Source organism: Papilio machaon, chromosome 6, assembly GCF_912999745.1.
Source record: "Papilio machaon chromosome 6, ilPapMach1.1, whole genome shotgun sequence".
Lineage (NCBI taxonomy): Eukaryota > Metazoa > Arthropoda > Insecta > Lepidoptera > Papilionidae > Papilio > Papilio machaon.
In genome coordinates, this window is record NC_059991.1 from 2,277,326 (window position 1) to 2,301,828 (window position 24,503).

At 40.3% G+C, this 24,503-nt stretch overlaps 1 protein-coding gene across 1 annotated transcript; it reads right to left on the reverse strand.

Annotated features, from left to right (window-relative positions):
- Positions 1 to 88: 88 nt before the first annotated feature.
- LOC106716004 (protocadherin-like wing polarity protein stan) lies at positions 89 to 24,153 on the reverse strand. Its single transcript, XM_014509421.2, has 53 exons — positions 22,960 to 24,153; positions 21,650 to 21,851; positions 21,100 to 21,240; positions 20,567 to 20,799; positions 20,261 to 20,386; positions 18,763 to 18,929; positions 18,257 to 18,399; positions 17,760 to 17,930; positions 17,325 to 17,512; positions 16,829 to 17,066; positions 16,315 to 16,519; positions 16,026 to 16,178; positions 15,678 to 15,898; positions 15,349 to 15,520; positions 14,662 to 14,957; positions 14,374 to 14,506; positions 13,986 to 14,185; positions 13,602 to 13,784; positions 13,291 to 13,465; positions 12,908 to 13,033; positions 12,413 to 12,653; positions 12,109 to 12,331; positions 11,843 to 11,985; positions 11,613 to 11,747; positions 11,168 to 11,322; positions 10,903 to 11,069; positions 10,557 to 10,829; positions 10,365 to 10,478; positions 10,105 to 10,279; positions 9,696 to 9,835; positions 9,425 to 9,611; positions 9,247 to 9,339; positions 8,978 to 9,087; positions 8,562 to 8,771; positions 8,290 to 8,476; positions 7,898 to 8,200; positions 7,567 to 7,794; positions 6,922 to 7,375; positions 6,668 to 6,809; positions 6,317 to 6,538; positions 5,946 to 6,166; positions 5,712 to 5,858; positions 5,406 to 5,603; positions 5,241 to 5,333; positions 5,049 to 5,162; positions 4,706 to 4,824; positions 4,307 to 4,492; positions 4,102 to 4,203; positions 3,775 to 4,012; positions 3,107 to 3,528; positions 2,848 to 2,916; positions 2,633 to 2,684; positions 89 to 1,296 (listed from the first exon to the last, which is right to left on the reverse strand). The coding sequence occupies exons 1-53, from the start codon at positions 24,099 to 24,101 to the stop codon at positions 1,257 to 1,259; spliced, it is 10,518 nt and encodes a 3,505-aa protein (XP_014364907.2). The 5' UTR covers positions 24,102 to 24,153; the 3' UTR covers positions 89 to 1,256.
- Positions 24,154 to 24,503: the final 350 nt, after the last annotated feature.

Below are 24,503 nucleotides of genomic sequence, written 5' to 3' on the forward strand. Positions count from 1 at the left end.
GAGATGATGTTTACGTTAAAAGAGGTTTCTGAAAAAAAGAAGGATATTTTTTATTCATTTACTAAGAAACTGTGTATGTCGTGCAATATTTAAAAACAATATGGCAATGTTGGAAAATATTTATACAACAAAGCCTTTTAAAGCTTTGAGTTCCCTAAAAATAACTAAATAAAAACTATAGGAAGTGTAAAAATTCTATTATATTTACAAAATAGGTGGACTCTTCGTTAAAACGCACAAAATGCACACAAACACTCGTTTAAAATCAACTATTTACAACACTAAATTTTTTCTGAAAACTATCATTTCATACAACTTCAATTTTACGTTCTATATTTCTTATGCACTAACTTTATCATTGAACATTGAATAGCATGCTATTCACTCGATAGTTTTGGTTTCTCTTATATAAAAATAAATTGTTTAACATCTTGCATTAATTTACTTTTACACAATAAAGCTATTAAACTGCTAAATTATTTACATGACTGCCTTTGGATGTCATTTTACTAATGAATTACATTTAATCTTTGCACAACACCCGGATTAAAGTGTAAAATGTATTTCAAATATAAACATGTCATGCGTAAAACGTCATGAATTGAGCTTTAGTACTTTGCAGTACAATTCTTATTTTTAAATTAAATTAATTAATAGTAATAAATGCAACTGTCAATTTTTAAAGTTTACAGAGAAATGACAGAGACTTGTAAGGCATCCAATCAAACTGGTCGGCCATGGTGCGTTAACCCAAATTTTGTGATGAATAACGGTTGGACGCTGTGCGGTCGTCGCGGTGCTGGGTGTGTTTAATTATTACCTAAATGTTCTATTCTACTCTTTGAAAAATCAAAACTTTAAAATGAAATTCGGTTAATAAAAGTCTGCTCTAAGTTTCCTCTCCTGAAACAACTACACAAAAACATATAGTTATCTCTGTTTTTCCAAAGAGTATGAACGGGATAACAATATGTTTCACAGTTGTTTCAGTAGTGGAAAGTCGCGGTTACTTATATATTTTATGAGGAAAATTATAAACACACTTGATTAAAATTATAACTAAATCTATTTAAAGCATAGACAATAATAAATAGCCGTTACTTGCTACGCTATGGCAGTGGGTATCGAGTTGTGACAGTCTTTATAGAAATTCATAAGAACTACTTAGTTGATAGTATCCGAACTACAATACAACAAAATTAAATAAATTATTTAACTAATTGAGATTCATTGGAAATCTTGTACTAATGTTGTCTTCATACTCGGGTTTCTGCGTCGTCTTCAGTAGTAGATTTCCTAGAACGGTACAACTGTCTTTATCGGTTGTTCATTTTATTTAAATTCATATTACGTAAAAATTAATTATAATATTTATAAATTAATAATCATCAACACACTATTTCTAACTTTTAGTATTTCAAACTTGTTTTACAAATCAGATCTTAGATATATACATTTTTTTATTCCACTACGTCCAAAAACTTATTTGTACCGGCACTTTTTTAATGCCGCGCTAAAATTCGGCGTTGGCGGCTCTGGAGCGACGCTTAAAATTCACCCTTGTTTCGTTCGTGGAACAATAAAAAGCGTCCCATTGTAAAAGCGCTACCACATGAACAAATACGTGGAAATTCATTTGTTCTATTTGAACGCTTTTTTAAAAAGCGCCCTAGTGAATGGGGACTTAATTAACATAATTCTTTTACAATTTTAAAGACTTACATTAAATTCATAATCATCACATCACCACCAAAATACCCTAGAATTACGTTCGGAAACATTTTCTTTTAAAATTCGATAGTAAAAGAGTGTAAAGAATAAAATGAATGTGAAATTAGTGTCGTAAAATCGCGTGCACAGATGTTTTGTGCGATAAATGTATCCGAACGTAGTTAAAATATATTTTAATATATATTACATGCACAATAACATTAAATATAAGTTTACCTCATCCCTACGATGGTTGCAGATGATTTTGCGCACGGCAACACCACCAGTTAGCAAAGCAAAAGATGATTTATAATGAATTTTTCTCATATAACCGCCACCATCTATTGAGAATTTGTTACACGTTATTGAAATTAACATTGTGTTAAATAAACAATATAATATTTTGTATACATTTGAAAATCAAGTAAGGTCCCTTTAGATTTGCAGGCGTATTGATTGTTTTAATTTATAATTGTCACAGAAAATTGAAATCTGAAAAAAAATTACATTTATAGAGTAGAGTTATCTTGTACGAATTTGTCTTGTTATAACTTTTTTTTAGTTTCTTCGTACTGTTTCAAGAATAAACACAAACATTATTAGTAAAGAAGCAAATGACTAAAGTAGTATATTAATTGATTGCAAATCATGGTAAAAAATGATTAAATAAAGGACTAAGGCGGATACAAATAAAAGAATATTTTTTTTATACAATAAATTATTTGAAAATTGGCATAGACAATTCCAATACATGTCAGCCGATGCACTAATGAAATATGAATTTGAATTACATGTCAGCAATGATATATTTTGGAAACATGCAAAATGATAAAATTTTGAAGAACCCATGCTTTAATGATTCTAAACATAGAACAATTATATTATAGAAATAAAAAAAGTGATAAAAAGTGTTGAAACTTACTCGCTGGTCTCTCCCATAGTTGCCAGTGGCGCCATTTGCTGTTGATTTTCACCTGTAACCCAAACATTAATGTGACTATTTTAGTAACAATATACTTGGAAGTTTGTGCCAAAAGGTATGTGCATTAGATTATCTATTTAGGTTCACAAATGAAACGTCAAATGAGAGATTTTTTAACTAGGTACACGTGAGAGTTGTGTCATTTGTGTACGTACCTGAGTGTGTGTTGAGGCGCGCGTGTGACGCGTGCGCACCCTCGCGCATACCTATGTGATCTTCCTCCGCTAAAGTAAAATATACAAACGTGCTAAACTAATTACCATAAATAAAAACAAAAGGCAATTGGATAAACAATTGCACATATTATATTGCCAACTAAAAAAATGTGAAAAAAATAATAATTAAAAACGCTTTAAATTAAAATTAAAGGCAAAACAAAATCCACACAATCGGTACTTATTCAGCTACACTTACCCGTGTAAGGGAACAGATATTTGTCGTGTGTGTGAAGTTTGTCCGATCCTTCCGACATTCTATCATTGTAGTCCCCGCCGTAGTGGCTTTCCATCTTTCTTTGATAATCATTTTTCAACATAGTCGCTATGCCGGAGTCCCTGAAATCCCGCGAGGGGTAACCATCATGATCCCTCGTGGTCACTCCTGAGTCCCGGAAATCCCTTGAACCATATACATTGGGGTCACCGTTCAAATACTTCGTTGGACTGTAGCCGTATTCTGAAGTTCTTGAGGCGGGTAGATAAGTTTTGGAGCCGTAAGGATTTTGTGGCAGTCTGTACATTGTAGGCGACATGGGGTAGTTGGGGTCGTAAGGTATTTGTTTCTCAGTGTCATTGGGCAATACGCCGTACATCAACTCCTCGTCCATTACACCATATCTAGAAAGTAAGAGAGTTATAAAAATATTTATCGTTTAGTCTTCAAAAAGGTATTTCAATTTTCTTTTCACAAATTCCACTATTTTTCTATCTTTTAAAAATTTTTAGAACATGCTGCGACGTAATTTGAGTGATAACTGTGATGACCAAGCCAAGATACATCAGACAATTAGTTAATCATATTCTTCCATACCACACTGTATACTTTAAAAGAAATCCCAGAAGTTATCATGTACATGTACAAACCTGTTGTCAAGAGGCAGTCTCGAGGCATCGACACTCGCAACGTAAGTGTCATGGACGTTCTCTAGTATGGAGGGCTTGAGGCGATGTCGGCCGAGGTAGACGCCCGAGGTGAGGTCCGGCGGCAGCTGCGCCGGCAGCGGGTTGGGCAGCGGGTTGGGCGACGGCGACGCAGCGCTCAGCGCATCCTGCTCCGACCCCGTCTCCTGGGACCAGTGGCCCATGTCCGGACGATTCCCTTCTAAAGGCGAACACAAGTTTAGTGGTGGTGTTAAAGACGTGACAAGTGATCTGGAACTTTCTATTAAGATTCAATGTAAAAGAGGTTACCTTCTCTGATGTGCGAGGGCCAGCGAGGCGCAGTGCCGAGAGGCGCGCCTTCCGCGATGTTTGGCAGATAGCTGCCTCCGTTGCTGCTGCCGTTGCGCTCCCCTGTGTTGATGAAAAACACTTTAAGCAGACTGTAGGGAATACCTCAATAACTCAATAGTTGCATCATAAACCATAACAATAGTGTATTGGTATTTCAACTGACTGTTGGCCGAGGGCGGGTGACTGGAGCGGCGCGTGCTGGTCTCGTCGTCGTCGCTGGAATGGCTGGACGCGAGGTCGAGGCTGCGCGCGCTGTCGCTGTCGCTGTCGGTGCCCTCAGTGCCCTCCGCGCCCTCGCGCTCGCCCCCCGCGCCCTCCCCCGCACGCTTGCGACGACGCCGCCCTTCATCTTTTGACAAAAACATTTTTTATAAAGAGCTGTTTGTAAGGTTAACGTTTTGATACTGAGTGACTTGCTGACAGACCCTTAACATGGACTCAGTCGGTCTACTCCCAGGCGTTGATCAGTGGTTACTGAAACAATTTGCGTTTCAAATGGTAACAGAAAGGTGCGTCTATTTAAATTCTGGGCTACAGTGAAAACCGCAATATGATGTCTTACCATCTTTCCTGGTGTGCAGCGAGGAGTCGAAGCCCCTGAGGTAGGCGGGCATGTCGCTGGCGCTTGTGTTGTAGTTGGAGGTCGACGTGCTCGTGTGACGCAGCTGCCCGTCACTGCGGCTACAAGGAAAGGTCACATAAAAGTTATACACAGAAATAACCAATTTAAATAACAGACATAACGATAATCACCTGAATTTATAAAGCTTACGGTAAGAAAAAAATCAAAAAACCTATGTTGTATCGTCAGCTGTAAAAATTACAAGTATTACTCATTGTTCGGAATTTGGATCGGAGCGGATAAGTGGAATGGAAAAATCAAGACAAATGTACTATAATGTTACCTATAAGGGCTGGAGCTTGTTTTAGTTGTAGAGCGCGAAGTTGTAGACGATGCAGATATTCCTATATTGCGCAGCTGCCGGCCAGTCTCGCCGCTGTGGTAGGCCAGAGCAGATCTAAAGATAAAGAGGATGTAAGTCGTATATGTATACCACTGTAACACTTTAGACCTTGTGACCAGTGTTAATTAATACCTGTTTGCTTGAGAGAGGTTCGCAGCGCTTGAGCTGACTATAATAGACGTGTCCGCGAGCGGAACCTTCTTGCCCATGCATCTGAGAACAGTCCTGAAACAATAATTTTACTACATAATTTTGCAACAAAATATAAGTACTCAAGGAAAAGGAAATAATGTGTACCTGCGCAGGTTGTCGCGCACGCGCACGTTGAGCAGCACGTGTCCGAGCGCGGCGGCGGCGGCGTGCAGAGTGACCGCGGCCGCCAGCAGCGAGCTGAGCGCGTTGCGGCGCTCGCCCGCCTCGCTGCCCAGCACCAGCGCGCTCGCCCACGACACGCACAGCAGCGGTAAGCAGATGATACTGATGGCGAGCAGCATCCTGATACAAATGTTCATTCATCAAACTCTATGAGCTAATGGACATTACCAAAATTCGATATTAACTATTTATTAACAATCAGTCGAATTTAAAATCGAAGGTAACAACCTTAAGTTGCCGAATCCTGTGACGTGATCCCTGACGGTGAAGGCGGCGCGCGTGGCCCCCGCGAGGAACACTACGGCGACGGCGGCGTACACCGCGGCCGGCACCACCACCCACCACACCACCGGCTCGTGACAGCTCACCCAGCAGCTGCACTCAAATACGTAACATTTACCACACATCTGGGCGCACTGCATTGTCAACGTGTTTCAAGTCCGACGTGTGGGAGTGACTTACAACAGCGCGTTGCCGTACTGATGCGGGGTATGCGCTGCCGCGAGCGCGAGGGCGACTGCGGGCGCGGCGTATGCGGCGGCGAGCGGCGCGGCCAGTCCGCCGTGGTTGACGTCGCGCAGTTCGCGCAGCAGCCGGCGCAGCTGCCACGCCTCGCACCCCGCCCAGCCCAGCGCCGCCAGCCACCAGTAGTGCAGCGACATCGCAATCACCTTGCAACCGAACTGAACATACAAAAATATAGTCACTTAAAAAAAAAACCTCATTTATTGCCGTACTCCGAGCTGTTAAACGGCCACAAAGGACGTCTCTCAGTGTAGATTGAGTATTTAACATCAAAACTAAGTGACTGGTTTAATAAGTATGCAGTATACCTCGTTTTGCACCAAAGAATTCCTTGCTTTGAGCGCGATGAGATAAAGCAGCTCGGCCATGAAGACGCAGAATATGAGATGCTTGTGTATCGAATTGGAGACGGTGGCGGCGCCGCCCCGCATCAGGCACAGCGCCGCCCACGTCACCAGCAGCAGCGGCAGCGAGATGCTGAACGCCGTGTATGACGTCACCGACTCCAACAAGGACGGCTCCGGTATCAACTGGCAATATCAAATTTTCAATAAACATATTGATAACAATAATATGATAATATTCGGAACTAAAGTAAGCAACTTTCAAATATTTGAAATCGATAAAATCGGCTGAAAGTACATTTAGTATATACAAACCTCAATATCAACTTCATCGACCAATACAGCAAAGGTCGATAGATGATTACATGTACAATTAATACGCAGAGGTTCATCTGAGTAAGGTGACCAGTCGTAGTCTATTTCAGTGTGACAACCGACACGCGACCATTCGCCAGACCTAAGTAATTAAAAGGAATGTCGAATTAACATATTGTATTCAGATTATTATTATTAAAACTAAACACATTCCAATTAAGCTGCTTTATTTATATCGAAAAAGGGAATCTTACCCTCTCAACGTCGACCAATGAACACATTGTGGATTGGTTCTTGAACCAAATGTTTCTCTGTTTATATCCAACCATAATTGCAATCTGATAGGTTTCTTCAACCTAATACCGCTTAGACTTTTATAGATCAGCCTCTTTTTATCCACTTCTTTGCTAGAATTAATTCCATCTTTGGTTTTATCGTTGGGTTCCATAACAAGAGCCATAACTTTCAAGCCGTCGCTGTCGATTTTAATAGCCTTTTCGGTGCCGTACGTAGAATTGTTTTCTTTTAAATTTTCCGTGTCTTCAACTTTGTCTTGTTTTTTGAATGCTGGTTGAATAACAATAGGTCCGTGATTTTCATTGTTGTCGTCTTCGTTGGAATGCGACCAAGGGTTTCTTGATTGAGAGTTGGATCCGACGTTGTTTGTTTGCGATTGATGATTCTGGCCTTTATTGGCGTAGACAACGCCTGAAATAAATACAATTCAATCTTTTAAATGTAAAAGATGAAGATAAGCAAGCGCGATTAATTTTCTTTATGCGAAACAGTAGTATTAATGCCAATATCAAATTTTAACACATAAGATTCATGCCACTTAGTATCGTAATTTGGGTTTAAATTTGAAACGTCCGCCGGACATTGGTAATCCCGAATCTCACCTGCTATATCATTAATGTCGAGACTATCGTTATCATTGGCCTCCTTCCTCCAGACTTGTTCGGGTACGAAGAGCGCGAGTTGCAGCACTGGTGAGCCGAGCGTGACGTTGACGCCCCAACGACGGCTCACGGAGTCGTCGGTCCGCAGCGGCAACAGCTGCGATGTGTTGCGCGAGTACTGCATGTATGCGAATACAGCACGCGACTCATATCCTGATACTATGTTTTCTGCAATTATGATGGATGAAATTACAAGGTAACTTACGTAACAGAGAGATTAAGAAATTCGTTTTTTTGCGTCATGGATTTATTTTTAATGGATTCAACTCACCTTCCGTATTGCTATTAATACCAAGCAGATCCAGTGGTAGTAGTACCCTTGAATATTTATCGAACTTGTTTTTATTCTTGACATAGTTGTTGTATTTTGGGAATGACACTGTTGGACTCAATGGCTTTTTTGTTTTCGTTTTGCCGGTGCTATAGTAACCAGGTTGTATGGGAGAATGTATGAATGCCGAAGTGTCCGGTAGCACCACACGCTCAGTTGTTATAGTTTCTCCGCTGTAACGGTTCAATTGTGTAGGTTCGAAACCGTAAATCGATTCTGCTGTTACAATATCTACTCCAATTACTGTAATAATTATAAAACATGCAAATTAATAAATTCGAAGACTAAAATTGTGTACATTAAAACGGTCATTCAAAATTTAAACATTTCACCTAAATCACTGGTGACGATTTCAAATGGGCTTGTATAAGTATCGTGCTGACTCTCCGCGAGCACTGCTATATATTTGTCAAACTTTTGCAGTAAATGTTCGACGCCGTGGCCGGTCAGTTTCCTAATGCGTTGCCATTCCTTGTCGTACTCGATGTTTAGGATAGTGTTTGCTGATTTGATTATGTTCTGTGGAAGAAACATTTTCTTTATTTTATGTTCTCTCTTACGTTGACTCATTCCTAAAGGTCAGTTAATGCTACACGCAACTCACCCGGACGTAATCCTTATCCTGACTGTGTGTAAGATTGAGGCCGGCCTGACGTAGCTCGTGGCGCAGCAGCTCCAGCAGGATGCCCTCCGCCACCAGCACGTCTGCGCCGAAGAGCCTTGCGGTGCGCGCGCACGCGGCCCACACCTCCTCCGCGAGACGAACGCTCACGAACGTGTTCACTGTTAACTCGCCCGTCTCGATCTTGTGTAGCTAAATGTGTCATTGTTAGATATATCAGTAAATCAGCAGCTACATATTATAGAGTGTATACAAGTCTCTATTTAGTGAGATTGCAGGAAATTTACTGGATAAAGAGAACAGATTAATCTTCACAGTTAATGTACAATTATCGTATTAAAACACAAATCTTTGCTATAGACAATAACTCTTTAAGCGTTTACAAAATGATTCATTACCTGCTTGCGAAGCTGATAGAATGTTTCAGTGGTGCAGTTGAACATGTCGGGTTCCTGCCATGGCACCACTTGCACCTCGTCACACATGCGCGTCGCCCTGCCGCTGGAACCTGCAGTATAGCGATCAAAATTTATACTCTTTTAAAAAACCAAGTCTTTTAAGCATACGAACATTTTCCTTTAAAGCGAGATAGTTAAAATAATGTTAATTTAATTAATTTTATGTTTTGAGTTTGGAAAAGTATTCAAATCAATGTCATGAAATTTACCTGTTGGGCAATCAGTGATGGCTTCGACTCCGAACTTGGTCCGAGGCCACCATACTCCGTTTGAGAAAGATCGAGGACATCCATCGTAAATAACTGTAAGAAATATTGAAAAGTTTTAGCACGAATAATATCATTAATCCCCTTTTTAAAAATATGTGTATAATGTTATCCCAGGTACCTTTACATCCAGCGTTAGGTGTGACCTCTGCATAGAGGTTGGAACAGGAGTCGCAGGCGCGGCCGATAACTCCGCTGCGACAATGGCACTGTCCACTGGTATCCTCGCACGAGCTGTTGAGCGAGCCCGCCGCGTAGCACTGGCACGCCACGCACCCCTCGCCCTCCTGAGACTTGTAGTGGTTCTCCTAAAAATATCCACGAGTCACGATTAATTTAATGGAGAAGTTAATTGAGTGTCTCGTGGTGTCCATCAATGTATCAGAACATACCTTGCATCGACAGCGACCGTCTTTAGCGGCGCAGTGCGGGTGGAATCCGCGCGCTGCGTCGCAGTCACACGGCCCGCACCCCGTCACTCCCCACCAGCCCCCCGGACACTCCTCCTCGCGATGCTCCATGCAACCCTCGGCTAGTTCAGTTAAACAAATTTATAAGCTGCCATCGTTTTAACAACAACTGGGAAAATATTCTTGCATCAATAAACAAAGACGTGAAATACATTAAGGTTAAGTATGTAAAGATTACTTTAGATACCTAAAAGTTGGGGGTCAGTTAATGTTCTTGAAAGTACCAGAGATCAAACAAGGTAAGTCAAAGGATATGCAGCGAATAGTAAAAAGAGAGGAATTAATGACAAAGACGAAAGAAATAAAGTTCCTATAGTTTCCTGATACAAACCTGTCATAATGTATCCTTCAGCGCACTTGCAGCTATAACCCCTGTCCGTGTCGTCAGGCACGCAGACGGCGTTCGGGCCGCACGGGCGCAGCTCGCACGCCGCCACGCACTGCGGCCCCACGCGGCCGCGCTCGCACACGCACTCCGTACTGTCCCACTCTGACACGCATTTACTCTGTACGAAGAAAAAAGAGATGGTTATATTTTACTCACTGCAGGCATAACTGTACAAAACGATCGGTAACAAATAAAATACTTACGTAGGGTGGACATATTGAAAGCAAGCAATCTGCTTTCGACTGACATCCATCTCGAACATTTTCTCGGACTGTTGGCCGGTTGAGTAGAGACTGCGCTGTGCCCACTCGAACATCCTGATAAAAAAATTTGAACATTTGAATATTTGTTATTACGTTTGAATCAATAGAAAACTAATTTTTAAGTGTACTAACTTGTATACATCCTTCAAAATATCCAACTTCTGAGGCCAACAAGCCCGCTGTGGTGTCAGGACCTCCGATGAGGATCTTGCCGATGTACTGTCCTTGTATCTTATTCGCCAACATTGGTAGCAGCGCGCTCTTCAGGCCGTAGTCGATAACAACCGATATATCAGTGCCCAGCCATTTAATCTCTATTCTATGCCAGTTGCCATCTGCGAGGTTAGTCGATGGTAGGAACATCGTTTCTCCGTTATATGAGTAGTGCAGGAGTCCCGATTTGAGCTGTACGAAGAAAGGCTTAGTATAGACAACGGAAGTCTTTTTATAATACGCCTAGGAAAATTTGAACACTCACACTAATAAATACGCTGCTGTTCTGTCCGACTTGCACGGACATAAGGAAGGAGTCGCGTTGGCGCGTGCGCAGGCTCAGCGCGTTCAGCCAGGGCAACTGGATGGGCCGCAACAGCGGGTTAAACGACAGCATGCCATCGCCGCTGAACCGCCATGGCGCAGACGTCGCTAATTACATAAGAAATTGAAGAAACCTCAACGTCAACTTTTATTTCCAATTTTACATTTATTTATTTCCATAGCATGGCGAACGATGCTGCACTTACTCTCGGAGCAGTCATGTCCAGAGTACCCCTCGGGACAGTCACAGAGGAAGGAGTCCCAGAGGTCGGTGCAGTTGGCGGCGCGGTGGCACGGCGTAGAGCTGCACCGTGACCGCTTCTGCGGGCATCCAGCTAGTGTGCCATTGTCTGACACGTAGCTGGGTACATAAATGTCAATTACAACTCTTTTCCACTAAACGGTCAAGCAACTGTCGTTTCAATGGCGGGTGCGGCCTCACCTTCTCTTAGATATAGCACCACGCGACTTATTACGCTAGAGGAAGAGGAGATTAACATAAGTCTAAACAAAGTTTACATGTGTTTTTAGCTAATATTTTAAAGCAACATTTCGTTTAAGAAAACATTTTCAGTTATAATTTATGAAATACCTAATAAAAGTTAATTGTTACCGATTTACTTACAAGTATATTTCAGTTGACTTATTTACCTGTTAAGATCTAGAAATTTATGGTCTATATAGACATCAGATATGCAGCCAACAAAATCTTTGTTCTTGACTTGGAAACTCGTAGGGATGTTCGGCAGACCGCCAATTTGTAGAGGTCCGGTTAAATCGAGGAATCTGCGATAACGTAAATGCCTATATCTTATTGCTTTTAAATACTGTACTAAATTAATTAAAAGAAAATTATAATAATAACAGGAATGTTTTTTTACCTGTGACAAGTTTCAGTGGGGACATCACAGCGCGGTGGCAGTTCTTTTCTCGTAAAGTTCGCGCATGCGTATTTAATTCCGAATACGTTAGCACCCGCCAACGATAAATCTTTGTCACAGTTATCAAGTATCATAGTTGCAGTCTGGAAAATTAATATTTATTAACACGACTAACTAATGTTACATACATTTTTAAGTCATACATGTAATAGTTTGTGTCAATACGCTTATTGATTAAAATTTTATTCTTAATCTACACTACCTACCCTATTATAATACTGTATCTCAACAGTGTGCCAGGCGCCGTCAGCCACGTGCGCAGCGACAGTGACCTCAGTCTTAGCGCCGCCGAGGGCAAAAGAGAAGCGCAGCCCCTCCCCGCCCCCCTTGCCCGCGTCGCTCGCCACCGTCTCCAGAGCAACGAAGTCATGACGCTCGTTGTAACGACCGTTGTACATCAGCAGCCCAGAGGGAGACGTGGTCGCGAATCTGAAGTATTTCGTATTTTAAGTCACCTATTACAAGTATAAGAAGCTAGATTTCTCTATGAAGAATTCTAAATGTACCTACTTCAATTTGAAGTTAAATCTGTGCCTTCTCTTCAAACCGGGAAACGTCAGAAACGAGGAAGCCGGGAAACTTCGAGCTCTCAATTCACACATGGCAGTCGTGTACTCCGCGTCGATCGTACATCCCTGACACAAGATCCCGCCCTCCCTGCGCGACACGCACTGCGACCCGCTGCGGCAGATTGTTCCGTCGCCGTTCAAATCGCATGTCGCTTTCGTTAATACTGTCTCACAATTCGTTCCTGAAAGAGACATCGATATCTGGCTCAAAGGATCAATACATTTTTAACGAGTTTTATTACTGAAAAAAATTAAAGCTACAAAGCACTTTTAAAGATACATCTTTAAAATCTCTTGCTAAATATATCTTCAAGGATATTTTAGGTTAGTGGCTAAACAGATTTACCGAGCAGATGTAACCCAGTTCGACGATTTTGGTTAATGTATGATAATTAGTTATTTATATTAATGATATATTTTTTAGCATATTACATACCGGTAAATCCAGGCGCGCACACGCAAGTGTATCCACCCTCGCGTCGTATACACGTTCCATTGTTGACACACGGCGATGAATAACACAAATCTACTTCTGTGTCACACAGAAAGTGTTCTCTAAGACCTACAAAATATACAAGTACAATAAAAATACTATTGACAGTAACACAGTTAGGTACTTATTTGTTAGGACTTTTACGTTTCAAGCTTATCAAAAAGCATAATGGAAGAGTTGTAGAACAATTACAATTCGTATTTAGATCTATTTGACTATGAAATTCCATTGCCAATACACTTGTATTAGCACATATTGTTCTCTCAATTAAAAATTATTTAAAAATAATGAATCAAAACTGTAAGCCATATACGATGAGTGCTCACCTGTAAATCCTTGTGGACATTGACAGGTGAATGTAGTGACAGGATAAATGGGACGGAACAACACGCTGTCGCTGTTGATGAAGCCGGAGGCGTTGCCGAACTTGAGCACGGTGAGGCACTCCTCGAAGTTGAGGCACGGCTCGTGGATGCACACGTTGTCGTCGAATGGTAACACCTGCGTTATCAAACGAATGTACATATAGTTTTACCTAAAATATTAACTGACACAATGAGTCTTTGATTGGTTACAAAGTAATTCTAGAGGTCTGTTACACCATCTAATGACTTACCACTACGAGTAGATTTGTTACCTGTACTGTAGCCAATCTAGCGAGCGTGGCGCGGTTGAGATATAGCCTCTCGCGCAGGTGCGTGGGCGAGTAGAACTGCTCCGCGCCCCCTGCACCCCCCACACCCCACGCAGACAACTCCGCCTCTGGCCGTCGCGCAGAGAAGGATACGTTCAAGATGTTGCCCGTCACGTCGGTATCGTCCTAATATGCAGGAAACATAATTATTGTGGTTATAACATAGGAGAGATAGCGAGACATCGCGGAACAACCTTTCTGTGACAACTGCCTAGTGCAATATTTAGAAAATAATAATACACCTTTGTGAGTAAGGCTTAGCAAAAGACTGATCGAGATTTACCTGATTTTCTCTATAAGTTAATATTATAAAAGTTCAAAAGTAACCTGCACACTGAACACATAGATATTCTCCTTGGGGCAGGGCACGATGGCCGCCAACCCGTCGATGAAGAAGCCGAGCAGCGGCGATAGGAACTGCTCCGCAGTCATGTCGTTCAGCCGCACCGTGATCGAGTTAAATAACATCTCCTCGGTTATCAGCCGCACTGACAGCTGCATCATCGCTTTTATTTCGTTCACGCCATCTGTCGGAAGAAAATTTACATTTTATGACATGTGATCTGAAATCTTTTTTTCTTTCCAGAGAGGAATGCCTTATGCATACTCCACTGTGATCTGAAATCTGTGATTATGTCAATAATTAAAGAATGCTACGAATCGAAGTCTAACAAGTCAGAGTTGAGATGTCTGTTCTTCGTTAGGGTTACAGTACCTGTTACTGATATCTCCATTGTTGCTAATTTGGGAACGTTAGTATTGAGTTGCGGTGACAACGTCATGGCGCCGGTCGTTTCGTTTAAAAGAACAAGATTTGCATTGTTGCCGGACAGAATTCGATATTGAAGCTGCAATGTAACATAAATAAATTAATTTTAATTACTATATATTATTATAATAACTTTTAAACCATCAACATTTTAAATATCACACAAAAATTGCTAAAAAGAATATTGTTTATTTTAATAGATTCTGTCTGCGAAGATGTTTTTCTTTGACTTACCTTATCAGAGACATCAGCATCGTAAGCGGGCACTCTACCGAAGGGTCCCACAGGAAAGCAGTCTTTAAAGTTGTTGAAAATAATCTGAAAATCCTTCATCATGGGCGCGTTGTCGTTCACATCGGTTACTAACACTTCTACTCTGACGTCATTCCACAATGGAGGACTGGCCGCTCTAATTACCAACTCGTATTTCTTCCTCGGACTTTCATAATCTAAATCCACCATCGTTACTAGCTCTGCTTTATCAGATCCTTGCCGTGTTTCTAATGAGAAACTATTAGAATCGTCACCACCTGGACCAAAAAAAAAAACATGTTCGTTTCAACAAGACTCTGTTTATGGTAGGTAGCATAAATAAATTTTAAAGCTCTTTTACTAATAAAGCATTTGTAAAAGAACTTACAGTCCATATAATCCCTGTGGTTTTGTGCTAGTAACAAAATAATCAGAACAATAAAAATGTGTTTTTAAAACATAAAGGGAAAATAAAACGAGAAGTGTTCTATTAATGAAATAAATGTAACAAAACATTTATAACAGTGAAATGAGCGTCATAAGGCACATTTAATAGTGTTTGAATATTTGGTTTCTACAAGTAGAGTGCTTTTAAGTGATAACTAAAGATGAAAGTGTGAATGAATTCGTGTTTAGGATTTTCCAGTGTATTACAAAAATAGTAGTTACCTTTTATAGAGTAATGTATGACAGCGTTTGCTCCTTCGTCCGGATCATGGGCGCGTATTTCTCCGACAGTGGTCCCTATAGGACTATTCTCCGGTATGTAAAATGTAAGGCAATCACTTTCAAACACCGGCGGCGAGTCATTAATGTCTTCTACTTTAATATGGATTATCACCTGTAAACCATAACATGAATAAGAAATCATTATATTTGAGAGTTAGAAATGGCCGACACTGGCCTTAGCCACTTAGAGATAATAAAGAGGCATAATACAAGCGCAAGCATATAAGAAACAAATGCTTATTATAATAAAGGAGAAAATAAATGCTAACAGTGGAGCTCTGAGGCGGTGTGCCGCCATCAATTGCGAGGGCCTTAAGGTCGTAGATAGCAACAGACTCTCTGTCGAGCGGCTTGTTGGTGCGCAAGACGCCGGACGCCGCGTCCAGCGCGAACGAGCCCTCCTCGCGTTCTCGCGCCGCCAGCTCGTAGTGCACGCGCCCGTTCAGACCCACGTCCGCGTCTGACGCGCTCACCTGTGTCACTGATGTACCTGACAAAATTAGTACGGAATTATTTTAATACCTACGTATTCAGGCGCCGTATTGTTGCTGAGTACTATTATTAGGTATACTCTTTCTAATGAAATATTATACCAATTACTGATGTCGATTTCTTACCAACTAGAGCATCCTCCATAATGCTGGAAGTGTACAATTGTTGTTTGAACACTGGTGCATTGTCATTAACGTCTACAACTGATATCTCTACATCCGTTGTATCAGAAAGAGATGGAACACCGCCATCGCGAGCGGTTACCGTCAAAAGATACCCTGGAAGAAATAAAAAAATAACTAAAATTCACTTTTTGTGTACACGAGTACAACGTCACTGTTTCGGTCTAGTTAGTGAAATGCAATTACTTATACAGTACATAATTTTTAACAGCTAAACGCATTTGCTACTCACCGCTCATAGTCTCCCTGTCGAGCAGCTTGTTAGTTGTAATAGCACCGGTGTGAGGGTTGATGAGGAACTCTCGGTCGTGGTGCGCGACCGCCTCGTTGGAGATCTCAGAGCTGAGGCTGTACGTGATCTGCGCGTTCACGCCAACATCGCTGTCTGTCGCCGACACAACGAGTACTGTCGTACCAACTGGCGCGTCCTCGAATACCTGACATAATTTTAAAAGTTTTATGTGGTTATTGTAAATGTGTTTATGATATGGCGAGAACCATCTTGAGAAAAAAAATTGAGACTCAGTAAATCAACTTGAGAAGCGAAAATTAAAAATCAAACATCTTCTGCTTATATTTATGTCAACGTGGATTTTTACCATGTTTTACTATACAAATAGTTCTTAAAGTAAAATTCTGATGAGTAAGAAGCATTAAAATATTATTCGCCTCTTGAAATATATTAAACGACACATTAAGGTACAAGTATAACATTAGAGCATATTAATATTTATAAAGTAACTCACCGAAGCAGTGTAGGGTGCATTTTCGAATACCGGAGCGTAGTTATTGGCATCAGTGATGTTGATATGCACCATGGCGGTGTCAGCGCGGCCGCCGGAGTCAGTCGCGGTGACAGTGAGGACATAACGTCTCTCCTGCTTAAAGTCCAGCGGCTGCGCGACCGTGATCAAACCTCGACCGTTCTGAGATGTGATCGAGAAACGACCTCGTGTGTTCCCACCGGTGATTTCGTAATGTAATCTAAAAAGGGGCTCGTTTATTGCATTGTTGATTCATTTTTATTTTTGTTCAGTGACAAAATAGCCAGCTTGCTTTGATAAATAATAGAATAACATGAAGCCCTGTTTCGAAATATCGACATTGACATTAAGTAAATTCAACTTTACACAACGAAACAATAATATTATGGAGTGAGAAGATCCAGCTCTTAAAATATAACAAATGAAAAATAATTGTATAAGTACATATTTCCTTTTTAGTTTACTAAGCAGTGTTTACCTGTTATCCTCATCAGCATCAGTTGCAGTGACGGTAACAACAGGTGTACCGGGAGGTTCATCCTCCGCCAGTTCAACTTCGTACTGCGGCGGCGAGAAGACCGGGTCGTTGTCGTTAACGTCCTGCACCACAACTACCACGGATGCCGTGGCTGAACGAGGTGGCTCTCCGCCATCTGTTGCTGTTACCTGTGAACGAATTATGAAGATTAACATTAAAAATTCATTATTAGCAATCTAATTTATTACATAGCAAATATTATATTTTCGAGGTTCATCCTTAATTATTATTTAAAAGTATTTTACCAATCCTTTCTCCATCCAGAAGTTTTTTCCTTTAATTCTAAAATTACCTGATTGACCACAGTAGAGTTTTCCTTTCAGAGATTTACAAAACTTATCATTAATTATCGTGGTACAATATCGTGTAGTTCACCTGCAGTTGGTATTTAGGTTGGACTTCTCTATCAAGGTGCGCGGAGGTGTAGACCCAGCCAGAGCGTGGGTCTATACTGATCGGCAAGTCGTTGTTGCCGTTGTACTCCTTGTCCGCTAGAGTATACGTCAGCTCGGCGTTCACGCCCTCGTCCGCGTCGTAAGCTTGTACCTAGGAAAGAAAGAACACTTTAAAATCAAATGCATTGCATCTTTTTTAGGAGAAGAACTTGGTCTGCTCTAAAATTAACCTTACCCAAATAAATTTCTTTCACAACAGCACACTTACTGATTTGTAATTTTACCAATAAATTGTGTGGTAGGTAATGTCTGTGTAAATCTGTGTCTCTGTGTCTATTTTACATTATAACAACACAACAAAAAACTAATGAAATATCATTGAAAAAATGCTGAATTGTAGGTCAAACTTAACGATGGATACGTGTATTTCAAATGGTAGACATAATTGTAACAAGGCATTGTAAGTTTATAACTTACTCGGACAATGCTGTACCCGACGGGAACATTCTCGCTGACGGACTCCTGGAACAGCGAGGTGTAGAATCTTGGCGCGTTGTCATTTACATCCTTCACGTTCACCAGCAGCTGGGTCGTGTTTGACCGAGACGGACTGCCGCCATCTGTAGTTATTTGTCAACGTCAAACAAGTCGCGTGACAATAAGTCGTCTAACGATGTAATTAAGGTAAAACCAGGCATACAACATGCTTATGGTTTTTCGATTGAAATACAAAATCTACATTTTGTTAAAAATATTCGATTTATTCGTAAAACCGTTTGAGTTAACACATTATTCCGTTTTTTAGGTATTGTGGTAACTATGTTTGTTATGCTTGTTTTACCATAGACTGCTCTGTGGATAAACAAAATTGTGAAAAACACAAAGCTGACAAAATATCTATTAGAATTTTTAATTGAAATAAGTGTCCACAGTAAACCGTATAATGTTAAATTAAGTAAGTTCAATGTTATAGTTATACAAACCTTGTGCCCTTATCACTAGACGGTAGTTGCGAACTTGTTCATAGTCTAGGGGTTTGACCAGCGCTACATCGCCGCTGAGGCTGTCGATGGAAAACTGCATCTGCGTATTACCTCCGATGATAGCGTAGCGGATCGCAGCGTTGGCACCCACGTCTGCATCACTGGCCCTAACAACGTAGAAAGTTGAAGGCGTTTATGTAAAGCTAATTAACGTACTCCTTGCATGGTTATTTAATTTAAGTGTAGATAACTGATATTAAAGCAAAATAGGATAAATTTGTAAGACAAGGAAAACGATATGTTTGAAAAGAGAAGACAACATATGTCCAATTATCGTTTACTCGGTGTAACATAAGTTGTTACTTTAAGAAAGCTTTTAGCACAACGACTGCTTATACGTAAACTATGTTAGTCTCGGAAACTCTCACAGACATTTTCCACTAACTCGTGGACTTTAAAAGTTAGTTTAAAAGACATGAAATAAAGAATAGACACTGGTAGAAGCGTGTTTTAGTTTAAACTATTTATGTAAGTCTATGTTCCATTCTGTCGAATACATTTTAAACTTTGTATTGGTTAATGTGTTTGGTAAATGAAACTTACGTATTACCTGTACCAATAAAAGGTTTTACTTTAGTATATAAAGTTAGATAAGTACGACTTTAATTATAATCCTTACAATGCAAACATTTCTTATTTCTTTTTACTTATTAACATTAACTTTTATAAATCCTGTTCAAATTATGTAAGACGATTAAAAAAATATTGACAGTGTAGATATATCTTATAATCTTTCTAGCATAATACACTTCGTCTCGCTAGATGAAGGTTATGGTATATTTTAAAGTTATTGAAGCTATTTCTCTTTCCAGCCCCTCCCACGTTGTGGGTACTCGATTTGTTTTATGTGTATGATAAATTGTGTAAGTTTTAATACCGGTAGCTGCTGCTATTATAAATTGAACAGATTTGTACAAAGCCGCAAACGCAATGTATACGAAGCGTAATATCCTAGTTGTAAGCAACAATTTATTATGGACGCATAAATTTCGACGTCCAGGCGCTGCAGGAGTTCTAACGTACGATAAAACTTTCCAAGACGGCCAATGAATAAACACTATCTATTTGAATTTTATCTCGGTTCGGAGAATATTTTAAAGGATCTTTAATGGAAGTCTGTTGTAAAACTTCATAAGGTAATGTGCTGGTATATTCTTATCTAGTAGGAAAGTTCCTCTTTTGTTTTTAGAAGTGAATTCATAGTTGATTACAAGTTTAAAAAAAAGTAACATGTTAGCTACAGTATGCCTAGCACTAATATTGGCAATCGCCATCGTATCAACATCGATAAAAATTTTATTAAAATTTGTGCAGCAATACACCAAAAATATCATATTTATTTAGACATAATTGACGATGACACAATATTTTTGCTAGGCCCACAGATGTTGCAACTCTTTAAATTGGCGTTTCAATGAGAAATAATAAGTAATCATACTTGATCTTGGCAATGATTGGGTTATCGGAGACGCTGATGTCCTCGTCGATAGTGACAGTGTACGTCTTCTCGCTGAACTGAGGGTAGTTGTCATTGTCGTCTATTATGTTCACGTGGATCGTGGCACTGGAAATATAACAGAGTATAAACATATAATAGTAGAACAATTTGTGGTTACTTAAAAAAGTTAGTGAGTTCATTTATTTATGACACATACTTTCAGTAGTTAGTTAAGTAAAATGAAATTTGTTTCTGTAGTGTGATAAATTAATCATTTAGACCACAGTTCATTTGTTAAACTATTACCTGCTGGAGAGTCTATCGGATAAAGGGCTTGCTTGATCCGTCGCCTTTACAATAACAATGTATCTGGAGACTTTTTCCCTGTCGAGAGGCGCCCTCGTGAGCAGCGCGCCGCTCCTGCCGTCCACTCGGAACACGTCTGGCGCGCTAATTTGTTCGTTATCACCTTCTATAGATTCGTTCACTTCTCCTGGATTGAGATTGTCCGCTGACACTGAGTCTATTGTATATTCAACCTGTAGAAAATAAGTTTATTAGTTTTTTGTACCTCTACTATTCGTCATAATCTCTACATAAAGTAAAAAGTTAAAGTAAAGTTTCAATGTAGTTGTAATTGGTTTAAATACATGACTACATATATCTTCGTTTTAAAAAAATAAACTTCATTTCCTTCCATATGAACAGATTTAGAAAACAGCTCTTACGAGCCAGTTTCTTAAAGAAGTAGAAAATTTGCTGATTTTTTTTTACATTGGTAGCCGAACATACTAATAACACTCGCTATCGTTATGACGTTGCATTTTATGAGCATCTACCTGTGCATTGTTACCGATGTCCTGATCGGTGGCTTTGAGTGTGAGGACGGTGGTTCCTGCGCTGGCACCTTCGCGTACTGACGCTTCGTACTGCTGCATTTCAAACACTGGCGCGTGGTCGTTGCAGTCCAATACGTTTATCTAATAGCAAAATACGTATAACATTAAGTTTTAAGTCAGTGTAAATGCCCTGTAAAATGAGTATTCATGATTTCATGATGATTATAACTTTATCTAACCAAATCGATTCAATATTCTATTTTGCCATCTGTTGTTACCAAAGCCAATATTTTTTTTACCGATATGTCCAATTACGGGAAAAATTCAAAAGGATTTTACAAAATTACTAGCTGTCGCCCGCGACTCCGTCTGCACGCAGATAAAAAAAACTTAATAGGGGTATGAAAAATAGATAGTAGCCGATTCTCAGACCTACTGAATACGAATATAAAATTTGGCAAAAATCGGTAAAGCCGTTTCGGAGGAGTACGGTAACTAACATTGTGACATGGAAATTTTATATATTAGATTTTTTATCATCTTATCTTACTTGTAATGTAGTAGTGCCACTTCTAGGCGGGAAGGTGTCATCTTGCGCGACCACCCTGAAGTAGTGCACGTCCAACCTCTCTCTGTCGAGTCTCGCTTGCGTTGTCACCACGCCCGACCTGGTGTCTACCGCGAACATGCCCGCCGAGCGAGAGTCCAACAAGCTTGACATTGAATACGTAACTGGGCTATTCTCAGGGTCCCTGTTAAGGAAGTGTGGAATATTTAATGGTCGTCCATTAAATTTTTTAGGATAATTAACATGTGTAATGGAGATAACGGTTCCTAATATGGGTTTTTGGATAAATGTTCACGAAGTCCATTGGTAAAACTTTGTCGTTAGTATGTTGGTCTTCTGATATGATAGTAGTTGTATAGAGCCTTTTGTACAGTCTTACATGTGACAAAAATGATGAATGGTGAAGAATCATGAGAACGGATACTTGTTTTGCATTTTTTGGGCAAAAAATGGCTGAATTACGTAGTCATACGCATACAGTTGTATGTCTGTCGGGCGCATGATGCAAATATCATCAATATGAATTAAGCTAATTTAGTTTTATGGTCCGGTGGCCATTGTCTGGCAACAGTGCGCCGGCTCGTGACGTCAGCGTCATGAAATGGATGACATCATAAAAGCCTAACAAGCTTAGAGCCAATTGACGCGGCGGATAGTTTGTATCTTTCGGACTGTGGACACTGTACTTTTCATATTCAAGGTTCCACTTGTCTGGTGGCTTGAATGAATACTTCTGCATCTTTTTCGATATTCATTGCCATATAATAGCAGACCATCTTTTCAAAAAGTTATGCCGTTAGTTAACCAAGGGAAACCGTACGATATAATTTTCCTATAGAAAAGTTCATATGTTACGCTTGAGTCTTAGTCGTAATAGACTACTAATTCGTTCATTCAAACAAAGTTAGCTTTTACAATTTGTTCTAATAGTCTTTTTAAGAGGATGACTGCAAACTATTTCCCATTTTGGCGGCAGTATTGTAATATTAAACCTTTCACTGTAGTGAAAGGTTTAATAATGTGAATCCTGTTAAGTCGTTATGATCCTGGCATTCACGGATCATTGAACGAAGCGTAGCGGTTAGCTGCACGCCTATTAGTGGCATTGGGGGCAGGGGGAAGTAATACTGAAAATAATTTTATAGTCGTGACATTTCTTTTTATAGTCAATTCCCTTAAGGCTGGATGCGAAACCCTCTAAGTGCTTTGTATCTAAGAGTCCTTTTAAGTAAATTTAATATTTTTAATATCGCATACAGTAAATTGTTTTAATAACTTTGTGTGACACTTACCGAGCTCTGACAGTTGTAACAACGACTCCTGGCGGCTGTTCCTCAGCAACAGAAGCCACGTAGAGAGCTTGTTCGAAGTAAGGGGACTGGTTTCTTAGTTCTCTCTTCACTCTACGAGCTATATCTGTATCGTTTAGTTCCTGATGATGGTAAACTATTTTGAGTCTGTGGTCGGAGTCCACGATGTTCGATTTGTCACAGTTGAAAGTGAATAGGACAGAGACCTTCCACATCGGTTCTTGTATGCACATATCGCTACTCGCTACAAGATCACCCTGACTGCTCTCGATCACGAACCTAGGGTCGCTAACATCCAGAAATTGAACTTTACAAAATTTTTGGACAGTTCGCGGAAGGAAAGCTGTTAAAGAATTTATAAATTGAGATTGTTTAAGACATATTCCCTGCCACCGATCCGTTGTCGGTATAGAAAAACTGGCATATGTTTCAGAAATCCATTGCTTAGCCTCAGCTATCTTAACATCTATGGCCATATCGAAAGGTAATGGCAGAGATCTTTTGTGTCTACTTCTATTCCTCGCAGCAAAGTCCTCGAAAACGGCATTCGTCCACGGATACGCTGTCGATAGCACTTTAAATTGACTAGAAAGTAATTCTTCTTCCTCTTCTATTAACCTCCAATCCATAATCTCTGGTTGATAATAGTGTGTCGCACGTTTGTCTCTAATGTGATCATCCTCATATTGTAAGGCGGCATCATCTTGATCATAGACCCTATCGAAGTCAATATCATAGAGATCAGCATGTCTTCTACTGCAGTCTTCGCCCGTAACTAGAATTCTAATAGGAAGACTGTAGTAGTCTATATCGCGTATTCGTTCCGAAGTCGAGTCGACGTAGAAAGTGAAGAGATTGGGATAGAGGACTCCGTCGCATCGTAGTCTTTTCCTGAGAGTGACGAGGCCGGATGTTCTATTGACTCGGAGAACGTGGTGGACGAAGTTTGCGGTGCGGTGTACATCTATAGTATATGTACGTTCGGATCCGAGCTTGTAGACGGCCGCGTCGAGGACGAGGTGTCCCGGCGGCGCGGTGTCGGGCACGAGGATTAGGTACGCCCTAGTGAGCGTCACTGCCCAGGCTATGAAGCAGGCGAGCGCCCAGGTCCGCGCCCTCGCCATGCTACCGTTGTTCACCTACAGCAACGCCGCCTCATCCACCATCTGCTCTCGTTCCCCATCTGTAACAAATATACACATGTCATTTGGCTGTTTGTAAACATACTTAGTTGATAAATGGAATGGCTTGACTACTTGAAATTTTGTTTTTTTCAGTAAATAGCTTTAACTGACTTTAACATTGCGCCTACTGGCATCAATTTTATGACGTCATTTGACAAGTAATTTATAAAACTGTTTCCTTTGTCGTTGTCATAGCAACGAATGACAAGTTGAAGTAACATTCGTGGCTCTGACAAACGAGTACTCATTTAGAGGCTCTTACCCTAAATTATTATGAGGTCGAATACTGAAGAACATTAAGTAGATTAGGACACAAAATAGTTTAGTACTTAAGTCGCTAAC